Genomic DNA, 27,817 nt, shown 5'->3' with positions numbered 1-27,817 from the left:
TTCAATATATATTATTAATTTAAATAGCTTTCCTATGTGTAGCTTTTGAAACTGATTTTTATAAATCCTTAAAGGATTTTACCCAAAAAAAAATTAGTTAAATTTCCAAACAAAAATAAAATTTGTAGGTTAAAATACTGTATATATATATTTTTTAAATGAAAGGCATTTATCAATGCACAGTTTCTTCAAAAAAAGGACAGGTATTTTTAAATTGATTTATAATTTATTCTGTTGTACCATCTATTCAAAAGAATTATAATCAAAAGTGCAAAAACATTTCATAGAAATGAAGGAACATGTGCTCCAACAGTAAGTCTACTCTAACTTTAAAACAAAGTCTAAACATTTGGACTACCTATGTTCTTTACCATTATTTTCAACAAAATCTGTTTCTTTTAAAAATGTTTCACCCATTTCATTCCTAATGAAACAGAAAGAACAGAAGACATCTTCAGCCCTAGTATATAAATTTTTTCCCATAAAATGTATGAAATTATATTGTTTACCTAGTGATGATAGTATTAGAATTTATTTGCATACATCATATATCACTGTGGGAATTATGGTCCCTAAGAGGAGCTTTGGGAGCTCTGGTAGCATAGTGGCTAAGACACTTTCCTGCTAACCAGACAGCTGGCAGTTCAAACCCACCAGCTACCATCAGAAGGAAGATTGGGCAATCCTACTTCCGTAGTGATGATACTGCCTCGGAAACCCAAGGAGGGGTCGCTCAATGGCACATAACAACTACAAACAACAACAACAACAAGAGGAGCTTCAAAACATCCAAGCAATTTCTCTACTGCTAATAATTTATGAATGCTAAATATATAATATAAAACAGTGATTTCAAAGTCACACTTATGATCAAATGCTGAAATGCAAGCACAAAAATTCCTCAATATGTTAAATGATGCCCTGTACACATGATATTCTTAAGGAGAAATGCAAAAATGAAACTAAACTATAAAATAAATTAGATTAGCCAATATTATCTCAGTATGCTTTAATAGTCAGCTTCCAGAATATATATATATATATATATGTGTGTGTGTGTGTGTGTGTGTGTGTGTGTGTATGTGTATATATATATATACACATATACTTTTAATAAAAGCTTTGCAATTTTAACTGAGCTGCCTCATAATTTCAGGCTCTGGTGAACCTCCTAAAAAAAACAGATATAAAAAACAAGTTTACAGAACGAATAGTAATGGAATATCTGAGCACTGGTCAGCAGCCATGAGATTGAAAAACTTATGCTTTTTGAATCCTATCTTATCTTGGATATAAAGAGTATACGTAGTAAACTTACAAGGAATAGAAGACTCTTTTGGATAATAATGTATTATGAACCTGAACTGAAATGTCTTACAAAGCAGTGCAAATATTTATAATCATTTTTATAAGTTTCCAAACTGCCTCCTTTTAAGAACTAAGTTACTGCTGTGATTGAGAATAATAATGCTCAATACACAGTGCCAAGTTTCTCCTTACGCAATTAGAGGCCAATATGAAAAGTAGCAGAATGCAATTTACTGTGAAGGGTTTTTAATGAACATATATGTTATCAAATTTTCCAACAAATGAACAATGGACTTTTACTGCTCCACCCTTTACCATCATCAAAGGGAACAACTGGCTTTTCAATAGATAATAGCTTCTGCTAAGCTTTATAAAATTCTAGTTTTATTGCATTTGTCCATGAATGAATACATCTTATAGATCATCTGCAAAGCCTGTCAGATAACTAATGTGCTGCTCAGACCTGCCAAATGTTTCATTTTTCAACAAACTATCTAAAGTGCATAATGCATTCATTCTAATGAGAACTTCTAAAAGCTGCTAATGCCAAGTAAGACCCTCTTTTCAAACCCAAGATGCATCACTGCAGTAGAAAAATGACTAATGATTTGGATAAAAATTACTGCTTTAAAATGATTCTGAAAGTGTATGATCGAGTGGTAAACGGTTCTTCAGAGTTCTGCTAAATGCATTACCTAATTAGCCTGTTACATGCTGAAGTTGTAACTCATAAATTATAACTTGGGATTTTATAGTAACTTGGGTTTTTTTGTTTCAATTGGAATCACCATCCTCTATGCACAGATCTGGCTGCTTTACCTGACATTGTACAGGCACTTTTCTCCATAGCTGAATTTAAAGGGTTGTTCTTGACTGCAGGCAGAGCCAAGTTCTGAACACGGACTGTGGGGTTCTTTCTTGATTTTCAGTGGTAGGCCATGAAAAGCCACTAAAAAACAAAATAAAAATAAACATCTAAGTTATATGCAGTTAGAAATTAAGTATATTGATTTGTTCTGCATGTCTTGTTTAAAATGTCAGTAGCATATTCTATATTAATTTGCATATCTAAGAAAAATTACACTTAATTTCAATGGAAGAAAATAAACCAGAAAACTTGTTTACACCCTTTTTCTGCTCTTATTGTGTAACAAAATGTATGCTCGAATTCTCTCACTACTTAAAACCAACTTTGTAACGTGTTTAGAACCAAAAAACCCATTGCCATTGAGTTGATTCCGACTCAGAATGAACTAAAGGATAAAGTAGAACTACCTCGTAGGGTTTCCAAAGCTGTAAATCTTTTCAGAAGTAGACCGCCTCATCTTTCTCCTGCAGTGTAGCTGGTAGGTTCAAATGGCCAACCTTCTGATTAGCAGCCCAATGCTTTAACCATTACCAAACCAGAAACCAAAACCAAACTCATTGCCATTGAGTCAATTCCAACTCATAGTGACCCCACTGGTTTTCCAAGGTTGTTGATCTTTATGGAAACAGACTGCCACATCTTTCTTCCATGGAGCAGCTGGTGGGTTTGAACCACTAATCTTTTGGTTAGCAGCCAAATGCCTTAACCAATACACCACCAGAGCTTCTAATAATATGTTTGTTGTTGTTGTTGTTATGTGCCGTCTAGTTGGACCCGACTCATAGCGACCCCTCCTTGGGTTTCTGAGGCAGTATCACTATGGAAATAGATTGCTCAACCTTCCTTCCGAGGAATGGCTGGTGGGTTTGAACCATAAGCTTTCTGGTTAGCAGTTTCTTAGGTACTATGCTACCAGAGCTCCTGATAATATGTTTAGCTGACAATAATAATGCTCACTCAAACTCACTGCCATTGAGTCGACTTTGACTCGTAGTGACCCCTCCTTGGGTTTCTGAGGCAGTATCTCTACGGAATTAGATTGCCCGGTCTTCCTTCTGAGGACTCGCTGGTGGGTTTGAACCTCCAGTCTTCCAGTTAGCAGTCAAATGCCTTAGGAACTATGCTACCAGAGCTCCCATAATAATGCTAGAACCTCAATTTTCAAAAGTTTTTAAAATATTTCAGGAAGATTCCCAGTGAGTAAAACAGAAAAATATATAACTGATTTTTTAAGAATTCAATGGAATTTTAGGCAATATTGAAAGGAAAATATCACAAATACACCAATAGTAATGATTTAAAGAGTGATAACTAGAGTATGAGAAAAAAAAATAGGATACAAAATCCAGTTGTAAGTTATGATACTTTGTTCAAAAACTCAACATCTTTGAGCACAACGTTCATCTGTAGGTATAAATGTACTTGCCAATTAACAGAATCATGAAGGTGAAATATATGAAATGTATTTATAACATGTGTTGTTGTTATGTGTTGTCAAGTCAGAACCGACTCATAGTGACCCCTCCTTGGGTTTCCGAGGCAGTATCACTATGGAAGTAGATTGCCCCATCTTCCTTCCAAGGAGTGGCTGGTGGGTTTGAACTGCCAGCTTTCTGGTTAGCAGTCAAGTGCCTTAGGCATTACGCTACCAGAGCTCCCTTATAACATGTAGTCTACCAAAAAAAAAGATCATTCTATATGAAATTATATTTTCTTCTATATGTGATTTAATTCAAGATTGCATTTATGTTAATTTATTCAATGATTAATATAATGCAAGGGTTATATCAGAAAATATGTGAAGAATAAAAGAAATACGTATATTTTCTGGAAAATCATAGCTTTAAAACCAATAAATAAAATAACATACTGTATAAATTTTATTCTTCCATATGAAGCACACACAAACACATGTATCAGAGATCCCATCAGAAAAAATTAAGTTTTAGTATAAATAGAGGATGGATAAAAAAGGAGAAGATAGGTGTCAGAATAGATTTTCTTCCCATATATAATATGTACAAATATGAGTAATCAAAGAACAAACAGAGGAAAGTCTCAAGTTCTGGGAATCAATTCTAACTCCTATAAACACTGTGATTAGAACACAAAATGTTATGTCTATGTTCCATAAAAGAATATATGGCAAGAAAAGCTTAGTGGTCTATAATGCTATTCACTCTCTATATAATTATATATAATTATAATATCATAATTACAGCATTATAATCTTGTATTATAAGTCATATATAATTTTCAGCATAAAAAAACTGGTCCCATGAGTTATAAAGCTTTGGAAATTTTATAATATTTATTTGTGTAAGCACACAACTTTGATAGTGTTCAATGGTACTCAAAATGATTTGAAACATTCTAGAAAACATATTGGCCAAAGACATAAACAAATTTCTCTTAAATTGGATACTTCTAAGAAAAACTTAGGAAGCTAAGTGCTACACAGAGTTAAGCAGTTGACTATTAGCCAAAAACACTACTGGTTCAAACCCACCTAGAGGCACCTTGGAAGACAGCCCTGGCAATCTGCTTCCAAAAGGCCATGCTTGAAAATCCTATGGAGCAGTTTTACTTTACACACATGGGGTCACTGTGAGTTAGAATCATCTCCACAATAAATAACAACAACAATGAAGAAAAGCTTAATAATAATAATAAAATAATCACAGTGGTGGTCAATTTGAAGTGTCATCTTAACGTAATGTGTGTGTATGCATATGTGCACACATGTTAATATGATTACACAAAATAGGGATGAAAAGGAATAGGAACAAGTGAGGTAAAACTATGTATAAGGAGTGTTATACATATGAACACTCCATATAAGGAGTGTTATATCAATGATTAATATAATGCTATTAATATAACACTCCATATAAGGAGTGTTCATATGCATTCATTTTACCAACTTAGAAAGTAGTAATATTAGCCATTTAGATAGAGTATTAAGAGCCTCACAAATCAATTATAATATGATAACTGGCTTGAATTGTCATTTGAACATACCACCTACAGAAAGATAACATTGAGATCGATAAAATATTTGGATATAGATTGGGTATTAAGTAATAATTTAAAGAATTGTTGATTTTTTTCACCATGATAATAGGATCATGTTGTACAAACAAAATGGCCCAGTATTAGACATTCATAAATTATGCACAGACAAGAAAAATAAGATATCAAATTTTCTTTACAATAGTTCACCAAGAATAGAAAAATGTTAGAGGGTAAATCATATTATTATTAGTGTTGTTGTTGTTGTTAAGTACCATTGAGTCAATTCTGACTCATAGTGACCTTATTACAAATGAACAAAACACTGAGCCATCCTTACAATTGTTGCTCTACTTGAGACCATTTTGGTAGCCTCTGTGTCAATCCATCTTGTTGAGGGTCATCTTCTTTAATCCTCTATTTCACCAAGCAATGATATCCTTCTCAAGGGCTGGTCCCTCCTGACGAGATGCCCAAAGCAATTCTTGCCATCCTCATTTCTAAGGAGCTTTCTGGCTACACTTCATCCAAGACAGACTTGTTTGTTTTTCTAGCAATCCAAAGTATATTCAATATTTTTTGCCAATATCATAACTCAAAACCATCAATTCTTCTTCAATATTCCTTATTTCATGGTCTAGCTTTCACATGCATGCGTATGACGTGATGGAAAATACCATGGCTTGGGTCAGCCTCACCTTTGTCTTCAAAGTGACACCTTTTCTCTTTAACACCTTAAAGAGGTCTTTTGAAGCAGATTTGTCCAACGCAATACATTATGTGATTTCTTGACTGCTGCTTCCATGGGTGTTGATTATGGATCCAAGTAAAATTAAATCCTTGACAACTTCAACATTTTCTCCACTTATCATGATGTTGCTTATTGGTCCAGTTGTGAAATCCATACTGAAGACTGTAGTAGTAGTAGTAACATATTTTTTTTTGCTTTTATGTAAGCCCTATATTTTCCATAACACCAAAAAACAAACAAAAAACAAAAAAACCCAAACTCAACTGCCCTTGAGTAGAATCCAATTCATAGTGACCCCTCCTTGGGTTTCTGAGGCGCATCTCTATGGAAGTAGATTACCCAATCTTCCTTCCCAGGAGTGGCTGGTAGGTTTGAAACACCAGGCTTCTGGTTAGCAGTTAAATGCCTTAGGCACTATGCTACCAGAGCTCCCATTTTCCACAATAAAATTTTTAAATTTGAAGATAAGAATCCAAAGTACCCTTGTGTAAGAAAATTCTTTACATACATATATATATATGTATTTATGTTTGTACTTGTCCGAATGAGAAATATTATATGACGTAATCTTTGAAATGTATTAAAAGTGTATTTGTTGTCTCTTTAATAAAGTTTTTACGGTTTGTTATTTCTTTGATTGTATACAGTAAAATGTGTACATCCAAGTTTTAGCACTTTGAATTAGTACTAGAATGTCAAATTTTCTTAAGGAAAAACAGTGACAACACATAAGGAACTCAATTTATCATTCAAAGAAGGAATAAATCACATTACATCTGAGAGATCAACTATATATAATAATTGATTAAGACCCGAGAAACTAATGAGTGTTCACTATGTCTCGAAGTTTATTAGGTTTATAAAAAAAAAAAAATCATACATACTGGAGACTATTCTGCAATTCTTGCATTTAAAAGTCTTTGGGACCTCAAGATAGAAAAAAGTAGTGAAAAGATGATTAGCTCAAAAGCAATAGCCATAAAAATAATAAAATAAAAAAATATATATTAAGCTTTATTGAAATTAAGAATTCTCTTTATCAAAAGACACAATTACAACAGTCAAAAGTAATAGGACTGGCAGAGGATATTTATAATATAAATATCTGACAAAGAACTCATACTCAATACCATAAAAATTTCTACATAATAGTTACAAAAAAGACCCAATTAAAAACTGGCAAAAAGACTTGAATAGGCACTTCATAAAAGAGGATATCCAAAACAGAATAAACAAAAATACACACACACACACACACACACATATTTTTACTTATCAGGAAACTGTAAATAAAACCATGCGAGGTATTACCATAGATCTAATAGAATGGCTAGGAGCTCCGGTAGCATAGTGCCTGAGGCACTTGACTGCTCACCAGAAGGCTGGCGGTTCAAACCCACCAGCCACTCCTCGGAAGGAAGGTTGGGAAATCCTACTTCTGTAGTGATACTGCCTCGGAAACCCAAGGAAGGGTTGCTATGAGTCGGGGCCGACTCGACAGCAAACAACAACAACAATAGAATGGCTAAACTACAAAGGCTTGACATTATTAAGTTGTGGTGAATTTGACAAAGCCACAGGAAGTTTCATATAAGCTGATGAAACTATAAATTGGAATTACCACTTTAGAAACTTTCAGGGAATGTCTACCAATGCTTGATATAAATCTACCCTGTCACCCAGCAATGTATATATCAAAGAGAAATGAGTGACTATATTCACTAAAATACATGTATAAGAGTTTTCATAGTAGTGCTGTATGAAAAATGAATTTGCTCTGTAAATTTTCACCCTATCAGAATAAAAGCAAAAATAATAAAGAATGTTCATAGTAGCTTTACTCATAATTGCACAAAAATGGAAAACTTCATAGGTTCATCAGCAGAATGGGTAAATAGTGTCATATTTATACAAGAGATTATTATGGCTAAATATAAAGGAATAAATTACTGACATATGCAAAAACATAGATAAATATCTCAGATATAGAGCTGAGTAAAAGAAGCCAAGTTGCAGACTATATCATATATAGTGAGTGCATGTATATGAATGTCCACAAAAAAGAAAACTAATTAAAAATGGAGAATCCCCATTTTGAAGCATAAGAGTGTTACTGACTGCAAAGGCACTACTAACTTTCTACAGTACTGGAAATTGACATTTTACTCAGGGTAGAGGTTATATTGATATGTGCTCATGTAAAATTCATATGGAAAGGCATTCAACTGTAGGTCATAACAAATTATGGCTAACAAGGCAAAAAGTGGGAATTCTAGAACACTTCATTGTGCTCATGCAGAATCTGTACTTAGACCAAGAGGTAGTTGTTTGAACAGAACAAGGGAATTTGTGTGGTTTAAAATCAGAAAAGGTGATCAGGGCTGTATCCTTCACCATACTTATTCAATTTTTATACTGAGCAAATAATCCAAGAAAGTGGACCATATGAAGAAGAACATGGTACCAGGTTTGGAGAAAGACTCATTAACAACCTGTGATGTGCAGATGACACAACCTTGCTGGCTGAAAGTGAAGAGGACTTGAAGCACTTACTGATGAAGATTAAAGACTACAGTATTCAGTATGCACATCTTAAGATAAAGAAAACATTAATCATTACAAATGGACCAATAGACATTTATCTCATGATAAATGGAGAAAAGTTTGAAGTTTATTTTATTTAGATCTACAAACAATGCTCCTGGAAGTAGCAGTCAAGAAATCAAAAGAAATATTGCATTAGGCAAATCTGCAAAAGAACTCTTAAAGTGTTAAAAAGCAAAGACGTCACTTTCAGGACTAAAGTGTTTCTGACCCAAACCCTGATATTTTCAATTGCCTCATATACATGCAAAAGTTGAACAGTGAACAAGGAAGACCTAAAAAGAATTGATGTCTTTGAATTAGGGTGTTACAAAGAATATTGATTATACCACGGACTGAAAGAAGAATGAATAAATCTGTCTTGGAAGACATACAGACAGAATGCTCTTTAGAAGTGAGGATGGAGAAATTTTGTCTCACATACTTTGAACGTGTTCTACGGAGGGGCCTGTCTCTGGAGAAGAACACCATGCTCAGTAATGCAGAGGGTCAGTGAAAAAGAGGAAGACCCAGTAGCTGCAACAGTGGACTCAAAATAGTAATGATTGTGAGGATGGGACAGGACTGGGCAGTGTTTTGTTCTGTTATATATCATGTCACTATGAGTCAGAACTGACGATAGCACCTGACAACAAAAAAATTAATCAATGTGTACACTTTTATGGGGTTTGTATTATAATGAATGCATGCTTTAAGCTCAATGAAAATGTTAAAAGAAATTTGAGGTGCATAAATTAATGCTACACAATGAGATATTTTGAATAAATATAGCCTCAGGGTAGGTATCCCTGTGTTGCACAGATGATTAGGTAGTTAGGGCTGCTAGTTGACAGACTGGTAGCTCAAACCCACCCAAAGTTGCCTCAGAAGACCTAGAGATCTGTTTCTGAAGTCTTGAAACTCCTAGGGAGCGCACTTTCTGAGTTTTGAAACTCCTAGGGAGAGCACTTCTACTCTAAAACACACGGGGTCATCATGGCTCAGAATCAACTCAGTGGCAACTAGTTACTGGTTAGCCTCAGGGTCCAGCAGAGACATCTGAGAATGCACTACAATTTCATAGGAGAAATTATTCCAGATGGGTTACAGGAGAGGAGGCAAGTCTGGGCCACTGTCAGGAATGCTTTTTAGCATGACACCAGCTTTCCACCAAGACATCCACTAGCACAGACCAAGAAGTAAAAGGCACAATTCATCTTAGTGTACTACTACTTTGGGGTTCTATGGCTCTCATACAGGCCTCATGAGCTTTCCAAAATGACCTGAGAAGAAAAGGCACAGGAATTCCTAAAGTATCATCAGAGGCAAGCCGATCCTAAATACAGCATTCCCAAACTGGCTGATCATCAAATTACCAGTGAGCTTTTAAAAAACCACAGATAGAGATCCCATCACCAGAAATTCTGGAATCTGTGTTAGGATTCTATAGCTCATACAAATGTCTGTGATTCTCATAATTCGACAGATTTTGAATCCATATGGATCCACCTGAATCCAATCAATGTATTCTGCATTTAAATAGGTCCAATACTTAAAGAGACATTTTTTTAGAAATCTAACAAAGGTATTCCTTCCCCTTAGATACCTATACTTAAGGATTCTTAGAGGTTCTCCAACTCCAAGTGTTTAGGACTCCTCTCTTTCCAAAAACACATTCAACGTGTGTGGGCCTCTTAATCATCATGGGCCCTCAGAACTGTGAAATTTTAAAATCATAAGCTAAATAAGTAATGCAAATGAATTTGAGTTGGCGAGAATTATTTTATTTATTTTTTTAAAATTTTTTTATTGCTGCGTGTTTGGAGAAAAAAGAGGAAGCCAACTTGAAGATCTTCAACATTTTTGAACAAGAACTACATCCTATTTTACTTTCCTTATTTTAGCTTTCTTTCTACCTGGAGAGTCGATGCTACAAAAAAATTATTTCTCTTATGTTCCTTAAGAAGGTCAGATAGAGGCTTCAGAGAGGGCTGAGCTGAGAATGTATTGGGTATTTCATCACAGAGCTGAGAGCCGGAGCGTCTGCTAACAGGCAGTTTTCCAGCTCACTGGCACAGGCACAAGTGAAAGCAGCACATTCATTTTGTGCAATTTGCTTTACCTTCCCACATGGAGTTGGTGCATGTAAAAGGCTGTTAAGTACTAAATTATTCCTTATCAAATCACCATCATCTGGAGTCATGATCAACACTAATTAAATTACTTACGCTGAACACGGCTCCAGCCTGCTGCTGGGGCTGCTAGGTACATTTCATTTTGCTTACTATACTGTCCTCACTGGGTCTGGAAAGGAAAGCTACAGGCATCTGCATTGTTTGTAGTTTTAATTAAAGTGAATCTTTCCTTCTTCAAGTGTATCAAATCAAGTGAGTTAACTCCTTCATTTCATTTACAATGAACTGATGGCACAAAATGATGTTATATTAGATCTTTATCCCTGACTTCAGACAGTTCAGATAATTCATCTGTGAAATCGGCAGTCGACCTCAGGCATTCCTCAGACATGTTTTCCATGCAAACTTTTATGATCCACAACTCCTCCGGATAATCAGATCTCTGGGAGGAGAAGTAGAAAGAACACTGAAGAGATGTGTCTTGCATTTTTTCCTTAATAGAGGCTTGACCTTTAAAACCACATCTTAAGGATGACTAATGATGACTGAGTTCTTCTAATGGTTAAATTTAAGAGCACCAAAATACCAGAACTTTAAAAAATGCACTTCCATAATAAACTTAACCACTTCTAAATTCAAAAGTTTACTTGGGGTTATGGGATTCATTGTCAATTATCAGTCAAGTTAGTAATCGTTTTCACTTGAGAACCGTGGAAGTATGAGGCAACATCTTGCTTCCATTCTTTTCCCACCTGCATTTTAGGACTGCAGCTCAACTTTTCTGCCATGCTAGTGGAGCACAGAAATGGCCAGAGCTTTCCAAGTTGAACAGTGCTGGCAGACAACTAGGTCTTTAGGTGAACGTAGACACATAATTCAAAAATCACAGTGGAACATTTCAAATATAAATGGACATAATGAATTTCATATTTGTTCATAGAACAATTTCCTAAACAATCATGACATTGGAGCATTATTTACATCCTCAAATTGAAAACAGATGATTTTTTTATAATCAACCGATTAATGTTAATCTAGAAAATAAACAAGGAAACTCATGAATTGAGTTTCTGGTTATATTTCTATTGTGAAGATGATGAAGAAAGCTAACATGTTTATTGGTAGGTGTTGACTTATCAAACATTGATTGAGTTTGGAATTCTGATGGAAAACCCTTGTTGTTGTTGTTGTTTGCCGTCGAGTCAAACCCGACTCATAGCGACCCCTCCTTGGGTTTCCAAGGCAGTATCACTACGGAAGTAGATTGCCCAACCTTCCTTCCGAGGAGTGGCTGGTGGGTTTGAACCGCCAGCCGTCTGGTTAGCAGGCAAGTGTCTTAGCCACTAGGCTACCAGAGCTCCCATGGAAAACCCTAGCTACGCCATTTTAAAAATCCCTTAAATTTACATCTTATTTTACAGTTTTCAAAAAACCTTCACATTACCCAAGACAAGAACACTTATTACCATTCCTGTTTGCAGATGAATTTCTTTTTAAAAGGCATAATGAAGGTAAGTGTGATGTCTAGCTAAAGGCCAAAGAGTAATTTAACAGATTAAGCATTAGAACTCTGGGCTTCTGAATGCAACTCTTGAACCCTTGAGCATAAAACTCAAATTCACTTACATACAACTTATAATTTCCTTCATACTTGAGCACCACCATAACATGATAGCATGTGTTTCTTTATCATTCATTTCTTCAGTAATAACTTACTCAAACGGCTATGTCCCAGATACTACACCAGGTGCTGAAGAGTGGGGGAGAATATGGAGCTAGGAAATGAAAATAAACAGTAAAACCATTCTTACCATTGAGACTTCATATAATCTATTGGTCTTGTTGTTAGCTGTTGTCATGGCAACTCCATGTACAACAGGGTCATATAGTTGTGATCCATAGGGTTTTCACTGGTTTATTTTCAGAGTATATCACCAGACCTTTCTTCTTAATCTCTTTTAATCTGGAAGCTCTGCTGATATCTGTTCAGAATCACAGCAACACCCAAGCCTCAACAGTTGAGACAGAAGAGTGGTGGCTATTCTTGAGGCCCACTGGCTAGGAGTCAAACCATTTTCTCCGTACAGAAGGCAAGAAGTCTACCGCTGAACAAGCACTGTCCCCGCCCCCTTTTAAGACTAATTAGAACTTTATTTAGGTTTTTAAAAAGTGTTTTAGCCTAACAAATATACTAGCCAGGATTCTTTAAATTTAATTAACTCATGTGTAGGCAATACATATATCTGTATACATGATTTTAGTAATGTCTTCTTGGCACTTGTGCCTAAACGAAAACACTTCTGCAAAACAATCATGCTTGTTCCTACGAATTCTGCTTTCTTTCAATTTATTACTGTGACCAAAGGCTTCTAAAATATTCACACCATTCATATATTCCAGGAAAAATATTGCTATGCAACTTCCAAAGCTTTCTGGAGACTTTCATAACCAAAATGTCACAAGTGATGAAAGGATCTCCTTTAATATGTGGACAATGAATGTAAATACAGTGATCAGTTGTCTTGGCTTTGACCTTTCACTTTGTTTTCCTCCCAAGTCTGTAAGAATGAAATTGAGTAACTATTCTTTTAATACAAAACAATTACACTACGAAGAGATAAACATCACACTTTTAATTACTTCTCTAAACAGAACTAAGTGTTGGAATCAAGTCTATAGGTTTTAGAGGAAAACTAGCTAGTAATTCAGAGTCTTGAAAAACTGCTTGCAAAAGTCTGCTTATTTTGATGTTGAGATTGTTGGTCTGCGCAAAAATTTTCTTTTGGAAAAATTTGCCATACATTGTTCTACAACCAAAAAAAAAAAAAAATTGTTGCCATTGAGTCATTTCCAACTCATGGCGACTCCAAGTGTGTCCAAGGAGAACTGTGCTCCATAGAGTTTTCAATGGCTGATTTTTCAGAAGTAAACTGGTAGACCTTTTTACTGAGGTGTATCTGTATATACTCAAACCACCAACTTTTCGATCAGTTGAGGAGTATATTAATCGTTTGCACCCAGTGACTCCTTCTTCTAGGTTAAGGGTTGGTGTTGGCAAATTACAGCTCACATGCAAAAGCCAGCCAGCCACCTGCTTTTGTAAATGAACTTTTATTGAAACAGTGTCCTGTGCCCATTTGTTTAGGACCTATGGTTGCTTTTTGATACTACGCCAGAGCAACAAGTTTGAGTAGTTGTGACAGAGCTCATATGACCCAACGGGGGGGGGGGGGGAAGCAACCTCACTGCCATCAAGTCGTTTCTGACTCATAGTGACCCCTATTGGGTTTCCAATCTTTATGTAAGTAGATTGCCCTGTCTTCCTTCTGTGGAGCGGCTGGTGGGTTTCAACTGCTGATCTTCCGGTTATCCACTACACTACTTCCTTATTCACTACACCACCAGAGGTCCTTTTGCATATTACCCATAAGGCCTAAAATATTGACTCTCCAATTATTGATAAGAAATGTTGGCTGATCTGTGTTCTAGAATACAGTCCACAATGAAAAAGGAAAAAGAAAACATAAAAGTTGATGGATGACACAATGATGCCTGCTAGTGATAGATTAGGAGCTCTGGTGGCATAGTGCCTAAGGCATTTGACTGCTAACCAAAAGGCTGGGGGTTCAAACCCATCAGCCACTCCTCAGAAGGGAGGTTAGGCAATCTACTTCCATAGAGATCCCACCTCAGAAACCCAAGGAGGGGTCACTATGAGTAAATTCAACTTGATGGCAGTGAGTTTGAGTGATAGATTATAGCTAAGCCAGTCAACAAGACATTTAACTTGTCTCTTAACTCTTTGTTTACTCTAACTCTCAATACCAAAAACGTGCAGGCTTTTCAAATGGGTAGTCAATTTACAGGACATACATAAACTAGGTATGAAAAATGACATGATATTGAGACTAAAATACTACACACGTATGTGCTTTGAGAATTTCAAGGCATTCACTTCAAAAGGGTGATGTATGACAGGGGGAATTTTTTTAGATCTCCTTAAAAAACATAATTGAGAAAGTCAAAACAAATCATGCTGTGCACCCAAAAGTGCTTGTAAAAAATTTTCACTTAGCTTGAGCAGCAATTTTTAAAAAAAATCTTTAAAAAGGTTGGGGGAGTAGTAAATGGTGTTCATAAATTAGATTATTTAAGACCTGATACAAGCAAGGCATGAAAAATGTATGCAGCCTTTTATACAAATATATATAGTGTAGGAATACACTCCCTAGATGAAAAACATTCACTTTAAGTTAATATCACTTCAATTTCAGGTGACAAATGGATGGCAATGACCTCAATTAGTACTCAGTTAAATTCCAGAAGCAAAGGATACAAATAAAGGCAATCATGTCACATGCTCTGCAAATCCATCTTCCAAGACATACAGAAAAACAGCCGCCACTTCAGCTGCATCAGAGCCTTTCAAAGATTCTTCTCCAGTACATTTACCTCTTCCAAGCCCTCCCCAACCCCACTGTGTACACATCACACTCACGCATACACACACCAACATCCATTACAAAAGGGCCTAATCTCAGCTATCAGCAGAGTGCCTTTATGGGGCCATTAAACCATTTCTCTTGTTTACAGTGCCTGAAGAAAGATGTGAATTATGTCTGTGACAAAATAAGCGATAACATTTCTAAACTGCTATCAAAATGCAAACTGAAACACATTTAAGGACCGGGACCCTGATTCAAGTTTTCATGATTTTCCATTATTTGCAGCATCTGGAAATACATTCACTGATAATATTTCTGAGAGAGGAATTTAGACCATAGCCCAGAAAGTTGATATTTATTTTTTTCTTAAATAATATCCTTTTAAGTAGAGCAGTTATAAAAGAGATGACACAGTTTTTAAAGGAGGATTGTCATTGGGAAAGATACCATACGTAGCTTGCCCTTATGATTTGGGAAACACATAAGATGATGTTTAGTGGCAATAACAAGAGCAAAGTAAGGAACACTCTCACCCCTTGGTATCAATCTCAGATCTCTGGAATTGAAGATGACATTAGATATAATCAAGTTTTAGAGACTGAGCTAATACAAAAAAAAACCTTTGTATTAAAGGAATCATAAGTGGCAGCCCAGAAGGTAAAAGGGATAAAAGTGGAGCTGTTTTCATTGGAGAAAGATGAGTCAGTCTGCTTCTATAAAGATTTACAGACTTGGAAATGCTATAGGGCAGCTCTGCTCTGTCCTATAAGGGCACTAAGAGTCGCAAATGACTTGATAGCAGTGGATTTATTTTCATTGGGGTGAGGCCAACCATCATCGATCTGCCACCACTTTGCTCCCTAGAGTAAGCAGATCCTCAGAACCTGCAAGGAACTTCCTGGGCTGTTTAAAAACAGTACCGAGTCTCCGTGAAACCGTGTAGTTCTCAGAATGCGGTATCAACCTTTGATGGTTTGTTTTGTTTTGTTTTGTTTTCTTAATACTAAACTCTCGTCAGTAACAGCCACTGCACGTGGTATTGCAGAAGTGTCTCAATGGCATTGACGAGTGCCTATGTGAAATAAAAGAAGCTCTGGTGGCATAGTGGTTAAAGGACTCAGCTGCTAATCAAAAAGTTTGGTGGTTTGAACCCACCAACTGCTGCATAGGAGAAAGATGAGGCCATGACTGCCATAAAGATTTACAGCCTTAGAAAACCTATGGGCAGATCTACTCTGCCCTAAAGTGTCACTATGAGTCAGCAACGACTCAATGGCAGTGAGTTTGGTATTTGAATAAAGGATGAGATGTAATCTGGACAACTCTAGGACACTCTTGAAACTCACATTCTCACCCAAGATCAGGTTTCTGCAGACTTGGAAACTAGTGGTGAGAGGCAGAGCTGAAATCAGTGTGAGAGGCAGAGCTGAAAGCAGTAACCAGGTTTCCTCATAGTCTATGGTGTAGAGCCTTCTGGTTATGTTACACCCTCACAAGACAGTTATTTCTTAAAAGTACTCTAAATAATTCAACTTCCTCTACAGAGTATAGTGCATTATGAACCTTAATTAACAGAATGGCCAAGTATTCTGGCTTTTGGGTTTGTCTCTTACCTCTTCAAAAACACTGGTGATATAAAGATAGAGACAATTCTCACTCAACTGAAGGTCACTTATCTACCAGCCCCAATGATCTAAACCAGAGGTTGCTAACCATTCTGTTTGGTTCACAGAGTCCTTTCAAATAATTATAATTCATTGTGAACATTTTAAAATCAGCAGGTGTCACATTAAAAGATCTGGACTTCTCCTTTCTCTAGAAAAAACAGAATGAATATCCAGAAATACTGTGTCCAATTTCCAGCCTGACAAGGAAGGTAGAAGTTTACCTAGCCCATTATCAGCTGCTCCTTTGGCCAGAAACTGGGTTTGCCTACCGTCTGCAGGCCTCACAACATTCCCTACCACTTCATTCTCCATCATCTCTTGATTAATTTAATTAATCATTAAATTTAATTGAATCATTAAATTCACTTATTTGCTTGCTACATGAATTTCCTATCCTGTATCTAAAACACAGCTAGGAACACATGTGCACACACACATCATGTCTAATTGGTGAATATAAGTACTATAAAACTCATTTTACACTTGTGACTTAGGTACTAAACTACTCATTCTCAGACAGTATGACATACTGGCAAAGCTAGTAGACATCTAAATCTGCCTGGGTTCAAATCCTGGCACTGCCAATTAACAGCTGTAACACTGAGCAAGTCACTTTAGCTCTCTCTGCTTCAGTTTCCCCACCTATAAAATGAGGATGATAATAAAGCCTCCTTCATGGAGTTGTTGATAGGGTCAAATGAAACATGACGTGTTATGTATTAAATCTTGTCCCGCAAAATTTGTAGAAGTCTTAAGCCCCGTACCTGTAATTATAACACTGCTGGAAATATTTCTCTTTTTCCCCTAGATTAATGAAATCATGCTAGAGTAAGATGGCTCATAAACCTTATTACTTCTAAGTTGAGTCTTATGGTACTTGCTTCATTAGCACATACACTAAGTGGTTTCTTAGGGGAAAACAAACAAACAAAAAAGAGCTAAATAGACACAAAGACACATCTACATGCATAAGACAGCATATAAGGATTGTCTACAAGCAAAGGACTGCCATGGATTGCCATTAGCCAATCCAATAGTAAAATGGTAAAATCTGATAAAAGAAATCAGAGGCCAAAACATTCAAAGGCCTTTAGTAATAAGGGCACAGATTCAATAATAACAGAAGGCATTACTCCATTTTAACAAAGTGTGGTAAATGGCATTTGTAAATGATGACCCTTAATTGTTATGGAAAAGCAAAATCATGTGAAACACACTGTGTTTAAGAAGGGCAGTGTGTAATGCACATTAGAAAGATGTATATGCAATATGGTTAACATTTTAAAACACTTGATGCTTGAAAAGGTGTTTCAAGTCTACCTTAAGTTCAATGACATGGGCTACCTACTTTGTAGTTGAGGTGGGAAAGTGAGGTGCAATATCAATAAAACAAAGAGCTGAATCAAAAGACAGAAAGTTGTATTCCTAATTTTAAAAGCATCATTAATTGAAAAATAAAAACACTAAATGCAGAACGTATTGCTTCATGTTCCTAAATTTTAATGTCCAAACTTAATATAATAGTACTTCCTCAGTGGGGTTCCTAAACAATCCTCATCTTCACAGTCTAACTACCAGGAGAAAGTGCCCTGGGAGGAAAGTGGTTCTCCATCTGGAAGAGGGTAAGAAAAGGGAAGGAAGGCCTAATGTCTGAACAATCCAATCTATTCAGTTCTGCATTTTGTATTGGCTTCAAATCAGATCTTCCTACCCCTACTGGTCCAGTGGATGGAAAGCAGCACGACATTACGTTTTTGGAAACAAATTTTGTACAGTGAGCCCAAACATACAGTACTTCATATCCAACTGGCAGGAATAAAACCTGAACAAGCTGCAGCTATTTGAGAAACAGCTCTAATAAATTGAAATGAAGTTCTGAATCAAATTCACACCCAAATGCCCACCCAATTTCATAACTCTCAAAAAATGTTTTACTGAATGAATCACCTAATTATGATCTTTATGCTCTCTTCAGCAGAAACTGTCTCACTGTGCATTAATATCAGTACTCTTTTAAGTCCTACAAAGTTCCATAAACAGATTTTTTCTTGTCCTAGTAATTCTGCAACTTCTTTCAAATAATGGACAATATTTGGAAAAGACTGGGCAGTATTTGTTATAGCACCTAGCTGATTAGGGGCTTGGCTTATCCCAATACTTCCTGGTGTTTCTGAGTCCAGCAATAAGAAGTTCTGGGGAGATGCTATGGTAGAAGGGCCCTTGCAAATGCCCTGACACTGGAGGAGTTCTGTTCCAGCTCCTGAAAGAGCATGAAAACGCCAGGAAGGACATGTAGAGGTGGATTTCCTTCTATCCAGCACTCCCTCTCCCCTAGCACTCCGAATAAATTCCAGAGTGCTATGTTCTGTAGAGTAGCTATATGAATTTCTCACAAATGTTTCAGAAGGAAAAAAAAAATGCTAAATACATTCTTTGAAATTCACTGATAGAAAAAAGAATGCAGATACATACTACCCAATGCAGGTGGTAGCATATAAATATGTATTACTTTGAAAAATAAACATGATCTTTAATTTTCCTTTTTTATTAAATCACAAACACAGGCACTCCAAGCCAAAAGTTTACATTAATTACTCAATGCACCATATTCAAATACAAAACAAAATTAAGATGATGTTGCATTGCCACAGAAATTTGCCAAATACTAATATGCCTGTCATCGCACAGGAATAAAGATTCCTAAAAAGGATCAGCAGTTTGTAAATGAGATTCTTACATTTTACTAAGAACACATAGTCAAATAAGCTTTTATGAAGTGAAATGCAACCACTTCTCCTTATTTTTATTTTTGGAAACAAACATTAGTTTTGAAACATTAAAACATTATTTTAAAACTAAAACATTTTTAGAGCAATGAAATAAGATAATAGTGATGCAAACACTTCAGGACTAGAGCAGTATATTTCTAAATTAAGAATTCATCTCACATGCTTTATCTGCAAAAAGTCTTTAAAATAAAAAATCTTTAAATAAATCCAGGGTTTAGAAAAACAATACATAGACTGGAGAAGATCACCACCCCAAACAACTGAAACTCCAAACCTATGTTGCCTAATTTTAATAAAGTTCTGTTACTGCTCCATTTTTTAAATGTCTGTGCATTACTTATTTTTGTATTTACCTCTAAAAAGGATCTTCAGTTTCAATTTGGCGAATCTTTACTGCTTGAAAAATTTCATTTTCTTTAGAGTTGGTGAATCTTCATTTTTTATTTATAATTTCACACACTTCTCTTCCAGTCTGTATGTGAAGACCCTGCAATTTGCATGGTCTTAAATTGACCACTTTAGCACCAAAATGATAAGCTGGATAAGCAGGATCCAAACCTCAAAATGTTGAAGCACACCTGCAGCATTTTGGTGTCATCCTACTGAAGGCATGATTGACCTCAATTCAGACATTATTAGACACTTGGCTCCTTGTTCAAAAAGACCCCGTCGGTACACAATCAAAGTTGAAAATATGTTCTGAATACCAGTGCTAGGAAAGTTTGCCCAAAAAAGAAAGCCAGCTGGCTAGGGCCAAAAAAAAGTACTTTTCAGTAAATGCCAATAAAACTTTACAGGCTGCCAAATAACAAAGATAGAGTAATTACAAAGGAAACTTTGCAATTTTCCTGACAATAAACACCTTCTTAGAAAGAAATTATCTGTCACCTGGCCTCAGTTGTTACAGCTGTTAATACAAACTAGGGTAAAGTCTGTGAACACATTTTATTTAAACCAACTACTCCTTTGGCACAAAATTTTTATTACTTCCACCCAGAAATAAATTTTTGAAATTTCCTTTTTAAAATGCCTTTATTCAATCTATATTAAAGTGGTGAATTCTTATGGAACCACTCTTACAGAATACCTTTTACCCAAAGCAATTCACTTATCTTTAAAAATTATCTTTTAACTCTATCAGATTAAACAAACAAACAAACAAACAAACAAAACCCATTGCCAATGAGTTGATTCCAACTCTTGGTTACCCCATGTGTTACAGAGAAGAATTGCTTGACACAGATTTCTTTGGTGGCATAGTGACTAAGGCATTTGACTGCTAACCAGAAGGCTGGCAGTGCAAACTCGCCAGTCACTCTTTGGAAGGAAGACTGGGCAATTTACTTCTGTAGAGGTACCGCTTCTGAAACCCAAGGAGGGGTCACTATGAGTCTGAATCGATTCAACAGCAGTGTGTTTGGTTTTTGAGTTTTAATCTTATATAAGCAGTTTGGCAAGTTTCCCCCCCCCCCCCACCTTACTGCTGGATAGTTTGAACTGCCAACCTTTCACTTAGCAGCCAAGAACAAACCATTTGAACCATCCAGGGACCTTATATCAGATTAACTCCTAAAACTACTTCCTGCCATGGAGTCAGATCAGACCCATAACAACCCTTCCTTGGGTTTCCGAGGTTGGGCAATCTACTTCCGTAGTGATACCGCCTCGGAAACCCAAGGAGGGGTAATTATGAGTTGGGTCCGTCTCGATGGCACACAACAACAAAATCACTATGGAAGTAGATTGCCTAATCATCTTTTGGAGGAGTGGCTGGTAGGTTTGAACCGCCAGCCTTATGGTTAGCAGTCAAATGCCTTAGGCACTATGCTACCAGAGCTCCATAGCAGATTAGGAAATCAAAAAGAAATAGGGAACTGGGTGAGATAGAAAAGTGAAAATTATGATTTCAGAACCACACTTTAACTTTAAAATAGCCACTGACCAGAAGAAATAATTAATCTTTATCATGTAGAAACATTTTGAAAAGCGTATTTTATTCTTCCGACAGCAGGTAATATTGATATTGTTGTTACGAGCCGTGGAGTCGTCTCCAACTCATAGCGACTCCTCCTTGGGTAGGTCAAATTTCCTTAAGAAAATCTGAGCTAAACAATTATGTATGTCTAAATGGAGAGTGTATCCAAGATCATATACAGGGTTGGCAGACAATGGGCCTCTCTAAGAGTATGAAGGGATGGACACTGGGAGGAGGTAACTATGGGGAGGAAGTGGGAGGGGAGCTGCTGCATTGTAAATTTTGGTCAATGACATGAGACAAAGTATATGTGAACTGCTGTATGAAAAGTGAATTTACTCTGTAAATCTTCACCCAAATCCTAAAAAAAAAAAAAAAAAAAAAAAAAAAAAAAATTAAAAAAAAAAAAAAAAAGAAAATCTGAGACTTTCTTAAAAAGGTTAAGACTTACAGCTCAGTGGCAGTGTTTGCTTCCTAATTGTGACAATTCCAACAGTACAATCAGATGTCAATCGAGCTCTTTGTCTTTTTTTTTTTTTTTTTTAAACTTTTCATTGTGATTTGGGTGAAATTTTACAAAACAGATTCCTTTTTAAAGTCAACAGTTCATATACATCTTGTTTTGTGATAGTGACTGCATTTGCTGCAATATAACAGTACCTCTTCTCCCTCCTCCTTGTGGTTACCCTTTCCCCGTCCTTCTTGCCTATGCATCCCTGCCTCCCTACCTTTCTACCTATGCAAATGCTGCCCTTATGAACTACTATGGTTTACTGCTCTAAGGAGTGCCTCTCCCCAGTGTAGTTGTGCAGCTAGTAGGCCTGTCTATTGTGAGGAGTTCAATTCAAAGCCCAAACTATGTCTAGGACCCATATCCTTGGGGGTTCCAGCAGTCTCTATCAACCCTGTGTTATTTCTTAACAATATGTATTAATTTAAAAACATCTACAGCATGAACGTGACATCATAGATAATGAATTATGAAGAGTCTCTATTGACATAAGCCCAGTCTTCACCAATAAAACAAAAAGCCAACAAGCCAAAAGCTAATAAAGGAAACCAAGCAAGAGAACCTTGGATAAGGCCATGAACTAAACATTCAAGAGAAACCATATAAGATACACTATATAAGGAACTGAGAGAAACCCATTTTCTTTACAAGAATTGCAGGAATAAAATGTAATATGATCAGTGAATACATAGATCACATGTCCATAACTAAAGGCTATAACCCCAAGAAATTTATTGGGATGAAGGGTTTTAGAATTAACTTAGGATTTTTAAGTATTTTTCATAATTTCTTAACATACTTATTTTTTAATAGATTGCTTCCTTTGAATATTAACTTCTTTTTAAAAATGTGTTCTATCTTAGATTCAGAAATATTTTTTTTGTCTACAGAAACAAATTTTTAATTTTTCATTGAAATCTAATAGGAGTTGTGAGACATTGATGAATCAAGTCAGATTACAGTATTTCATAAGCAGTTTAAGAAATCAATCCTGTTCATCTTCACAATCCTCAATATGGTAAATTACTGAGAACTTAAATCATGAATATGTCAAAACCAAACTATACCCACTGCCATTGAATTGATTCCTACTCATAGAAGCCCTACAAGACAGAGTAGAATTGCTTCACAGGGTTTCGAAGGCTGTAAATCATTATGGAAGCAGACTGCCTCATCTTTCTCCCATGAAGCAGCTGGCAGCCCAATGCTTTAACTACAGCACTACCAGAGCTCCTGATTATTATATCCTACAGGCAAATTTTTAATACGATGTATTTATATAAAGTAAACTACATCTACATTTTGTTCAGTTGATATGATGTGTATTGGTTGATGTTGCTGTCCAATCAATTCTCATGGCCATCTCAGGTGAGCAGAGTAGAAATATTTTATAGACCTGTCAAGGGGTGACATTTTGGAAGATCACTAGGCATTACTTCCAAGGCACCTCTAGAAGGGTTTGAACCACCAACCTTTCAGTTAGTAGTCCAGTGCTTAACCATTTGTCATCCAGGGACTCCTTGATATAATCTAGTGTTACTCAGTTGTTAGAATAGCTAAATAAAATCAAGAATTATATCACTATTCATAAATTACATACACTTCTAATCTAAGAAATGTTAATAATTTCTACCCTACTTATACTTATCCAGTAGGATTTCTTAAATGGGTAGAAAATTATCCTTAATTTTTCATAATACTTACATAGTTGTTGACATAACTTTCCAGCTGCTAGTTCTGATGATTTCTTATTTATTCTAGAGCCTGCCTAATACACTATCTCAAAGAGCATCCTTGAGCCTACACTATAGAAGAAATTTCCATATAATAATAATATTTGAATCCTTCAAGAAACAAGCCTTACTTGATGGGAACCAAGACATTTCACCTGTTACTAAATTCAGCTCCATAGCAATAGTATCATGATAACATTCCATCCTCTGTGTGAGTGTGTGTATAACTTTGACTTGCTAACTGTAAATAGGAGGGAATTAGATTATCACATTAAACATAAAATGTAGATCATAACTACACAGCAGTGGTGTACAGGTGTGACTGGAAATAGACAATTTCAGCACAGAGGCAATAATATTTGAACATTACAAATCTCTCTACTTCTATTTTAGGCAGAGCATTTTATAGAAGCATCAAAAGATATAGCAAATCATTACTAACCTTTCCACAATACAAGTAATTATGTTATTCATAATGTACAGAAGCACTAACTGTGGAATGTTTTCTGCATATGATTTTATTTTCATAACTATTTCACCTTAAATAAATATTAGAGTTCTTAATCCTTTGTAAAATTTAAGATAATGACTATTGGTGAGTTTATACAAATGTATCTCTATTCCTACATGAGGAAGTCTATTCAAAGACACAATTTATTCTAATGTTTAATTGTCTTCTTTTAAGCTGTCAAAACTGTACATATTGACATGTAAAATATTTAAAGATAACATCTAATTAAATTTAAACTTGTAACTCTTAGAAGTTAACAGCATGGCCATGTAAATGAACAGGTATTAAAACGGCTACTATAGATGACAAAATAATTACAGAGATAATCACTTTTCTATAATTTAGTACTCAAAGAGGGTAATAGTCAATGAAAAAAAGAGTATTCCTTCAAGCCACATAAAGACTTTACCAGCATACCACAATGGAGAAGACTCACAAAACAAAACAAACAAACAAAAAAATTCACTGCTGTGAAGTTGATTCTGACACATAGCAACTCCCTTTGGGTTTCTAAGGCGGTGTATCTTTATAGAAGTAGAGTGCCTATCTTCCTTCCATTGAGTGGCTGGTGAGTTTGAACCACCAACCTTCTGGTTAGCAGTCAAATGCCTTATGCACTACATCACCAAAGCTCCTTCCAATAAAACCAAACTCACTGCCATCAAGTCGGACCGGACTCATAGCGACCCCTCCTTGGTTTTCCGAGGCGGTATCACTATGGAAGTAGATTGCCAACCTTCTTTCCGAGGAGTGGCTGGTTTGAACCGCTGGCCTTCTGGTTAGCAGTCAGGTGCCTTAGGCACTATGCCACCAGAGCTCCCTCCAGAGCTCCTTAGGAGAGTCATAAGTAGAATAGATTTCTGCATACTTTATTTCCTGAATTATAATCTAATTCCTTAGAACACAGAGCTCTACCAATCTATTTGCTATAACTCTAGGTATATAGTACCTATTGTTGTTAGGTGCTGTCAAGTTGGATTTGACCCATAGTGACCCTAAGTACAACAGAATGAAACAATGACTGGTCCTGTGCCATGCTCACAATCCTTGCTATACCTGAGCCTATCATTACAGCCACTGTCAATCCATCTCGTTGAGGGTCTTTCTCTTCTTCACTGATCCTCCACTTTACCAAGCATGATATTCTTCTCCAGGGAATGGTCTCTTCTGACAACATGACCAAAGTAGGTGAGACGAAGTCTGGCCATTCACGCTTCCAAGGAGCATTCCAGTTGCACTTCTTCCAGGACAGACTTTTTAGTTCTTCTGGCAGTCCATGGTACTTTCAGTATTCTTCACTGACACCATCACTCAAAAGTATCAACACTTCTTGAGTCTTCCTAATTCATTGTCCAGCTTTCAAATGCATATGAGGCTTTCCAAAATATTGTGGCTTGGGTTAGCCACACCATAGACTTCAAAGAGACATCTTTGCTCTTCAGTACTTTAAAGGGGTCCTTTACAGGAGATTTGTCCAGTGTTATACGTTATCTGATGTCCTGACTGCTGCTTCCAAAGGTATTGATTATGGATCCAAGTAACATGAAATCTTTGACAACTTCAATCTTTTCTTTATTTATCATAATGCTACTTATTGGTCCAGTAGTGGAGATTTTCGTATTCTTTAGATTGAGATGTAATCCATACAGCAGACTGTAGTCTTTAATGTTCACCCATAAGTGATTCAAGTCATCCTCACGTTCAGCAAGCAAGGTTGTTATTGTCTGCATATTGCAGGTTGTTAAATGAGTCTTCCTCCAGTCTTAATGTTCTTCTTCATACAGTCCAGCTTCTCAGATTGTTTACTCAGCATATAAATTAAATAAGTATGCTGAAAGAGTAGAACCCTGGTGCCCACCCATCCTGGTTTTAAACCATGCAGTGTCCCCTGGTTCTGTCTGAAAGACAGCCTCTTGGTTTATGTACAGGTTCCTCATGAGCACAATTAAGTGTTCTGGAATACTCATTTTTCTCAATGTTATCCATGATTCATTATGATCCACACAGTCAAATGCTTTTGGATAGTCAATAAAACACGAGTAAACATTTTTCTGGTAATCTTTGCTTTTAGCTAAGATCCATCTAACATCAGCAATGACATTCCTCAGTCCATGTCTTCTTCTGAACCCAGCTTGCATTACTAGAAGTTGCCTGTCAATACATTGCTGTAACCATTTTTGAATTATCTTCAGCAAAACGTTACTTACGCGTGATATTAATAATGCTCTTCAATAATTTCCACATTCTATTGGATCACATTTCTTTGGAATGGGCACAAATATGGATCTCTTCCAATCAGCTGACCAGGTAGCTGTCTTCCACATTTCTTGTCATAGACCAGTAAGTGCCTCCCATGCTGCATCCATTTGTTGAACATCTCAATGGGTATTCCGTCAATTTCTGGAAACTCGTTTTTCACAATTCCTTCAGTGTAGCTTCAACATCTTCTTTCAATACCATTGGTTCTTGATCATATGCCACCTCCTGAAATAGATGAACATCAACCAATTCTTTTTGATACAGTGTTTCTGTGTATTCCTTCCATCTTCTTTGGATGTTTCCTGTACCATTCAATATTTTACCATAGAATCTTTCAATATTACAACTTGAAGCTTGATTTTTTTCTTCAGTTCTTTCAGCTCACCAAATGCCAAGCATGTTCTTCCCTTTTGGTTTTATAACTTCTGGTCTTTGCACATCTCATTATAATAATTGACATTGTCTTCTTGAGCTGCTCTTTGAGCAGAGTTCAGCTCTTTTATCTTGTCATTTCTTCCATTTGCTTTAGCTACTCCCTGTTCAACAGCAAGTTTCAAAGTCTCTTCTGACATCCATTTTGGTCTTTTCTTCCTTTCCTGTCTTTATAATGACCTTTTGCTTTCTTCATGTATGATGTTCTTGATATCATTCCACAATTCTTCTAGTTTTTAGTCACTGGTGTGCAATGCATCAAATCTATTCTGCAGATGGTGTCTAAATTCAGGTGGGATATAATCAATGTCATACTTTGGCTCTCATGGACCATAGTGACATAACTTCCCATATCTGATATAAACTATATCACTCTAAGTACATATATGTTTATCTTCAGCTTCAACTTGAATTTGCATAGGAGCAATTGACAGTCTGTTCTACAGTCACTCCCTGGCCTTGTTTTGGTTGAACATACTGAGCTGCTCCATCACCTCTTCCCACAGATGTAGTTGATCTGATCCCTGTGTATTCCATTTGGTGAGATCTACATGTATTGCCACCATTTATATTGCTGAAAAATGGTATTTCCAATTATTAGGTAGTTGGTCTTGCAAAATTCTATCCTGATATTTCTGGTATCATTTCTATAACCAAGGCCATATTTTCCATTCATTTTACCAATGATTCTTCTTTGTTTCCAACTTTCACATTCCAATCACCAATAATAATCAATACATCTTGATTGCATGTTTTGTCAATTTCAGACTGCAGAAGTTAGAAAAAATCTTAAACTTCCTTGTCTTTGGCTTTAGTGGTTGGTGCCTAAATTTGAATA

The 27,817-nt window shown here is 36.1% G+C and overlaps 1 protein-coding gene across 1 annotated transcript in view; it reads right to left on the bottom strand.

The window, feature by feature from the left end:
- The window catches only part of ETV1 (ETS variant transcription factor 1), a 106,616-nt gene that overhangs the window by 45,424 nt on the left and 33,375 nt on the right, over nucleotides 1-27,817 (bottom strand). The window contains exon 5 of the mRNA XM_042781531.1: nucleotides 2,128-2,257. Coding sequence (XP_042637465.1) covers nucleotides 2,128-2,257 — 130 coding nt within the window. The remainder of the gene's footprint in view (nucleotides 1-2,127; nucleotides 2,258-27,817) is intronic.

Source organism: Orycteropus afer, unplaced genomic scaffold (assembly GCF_000298275.1).
Source record: "Orycteropus afer afer isolate SDZICR_OR568_19922 unplaced genomic scaffold, OryAfe1.0 scaffold00008, whole genome shotgun sequence".
Classification (NCBI taxonomy): Eukaryota; Metazoa; Chordata; class Mammalia; order Tubulidentata; family Orycteropodidae; genus Orycteropus; species Orycteropus afer.
This window is presented reverse-complemented; position numbering and strand designations above follow the sequence as displayed.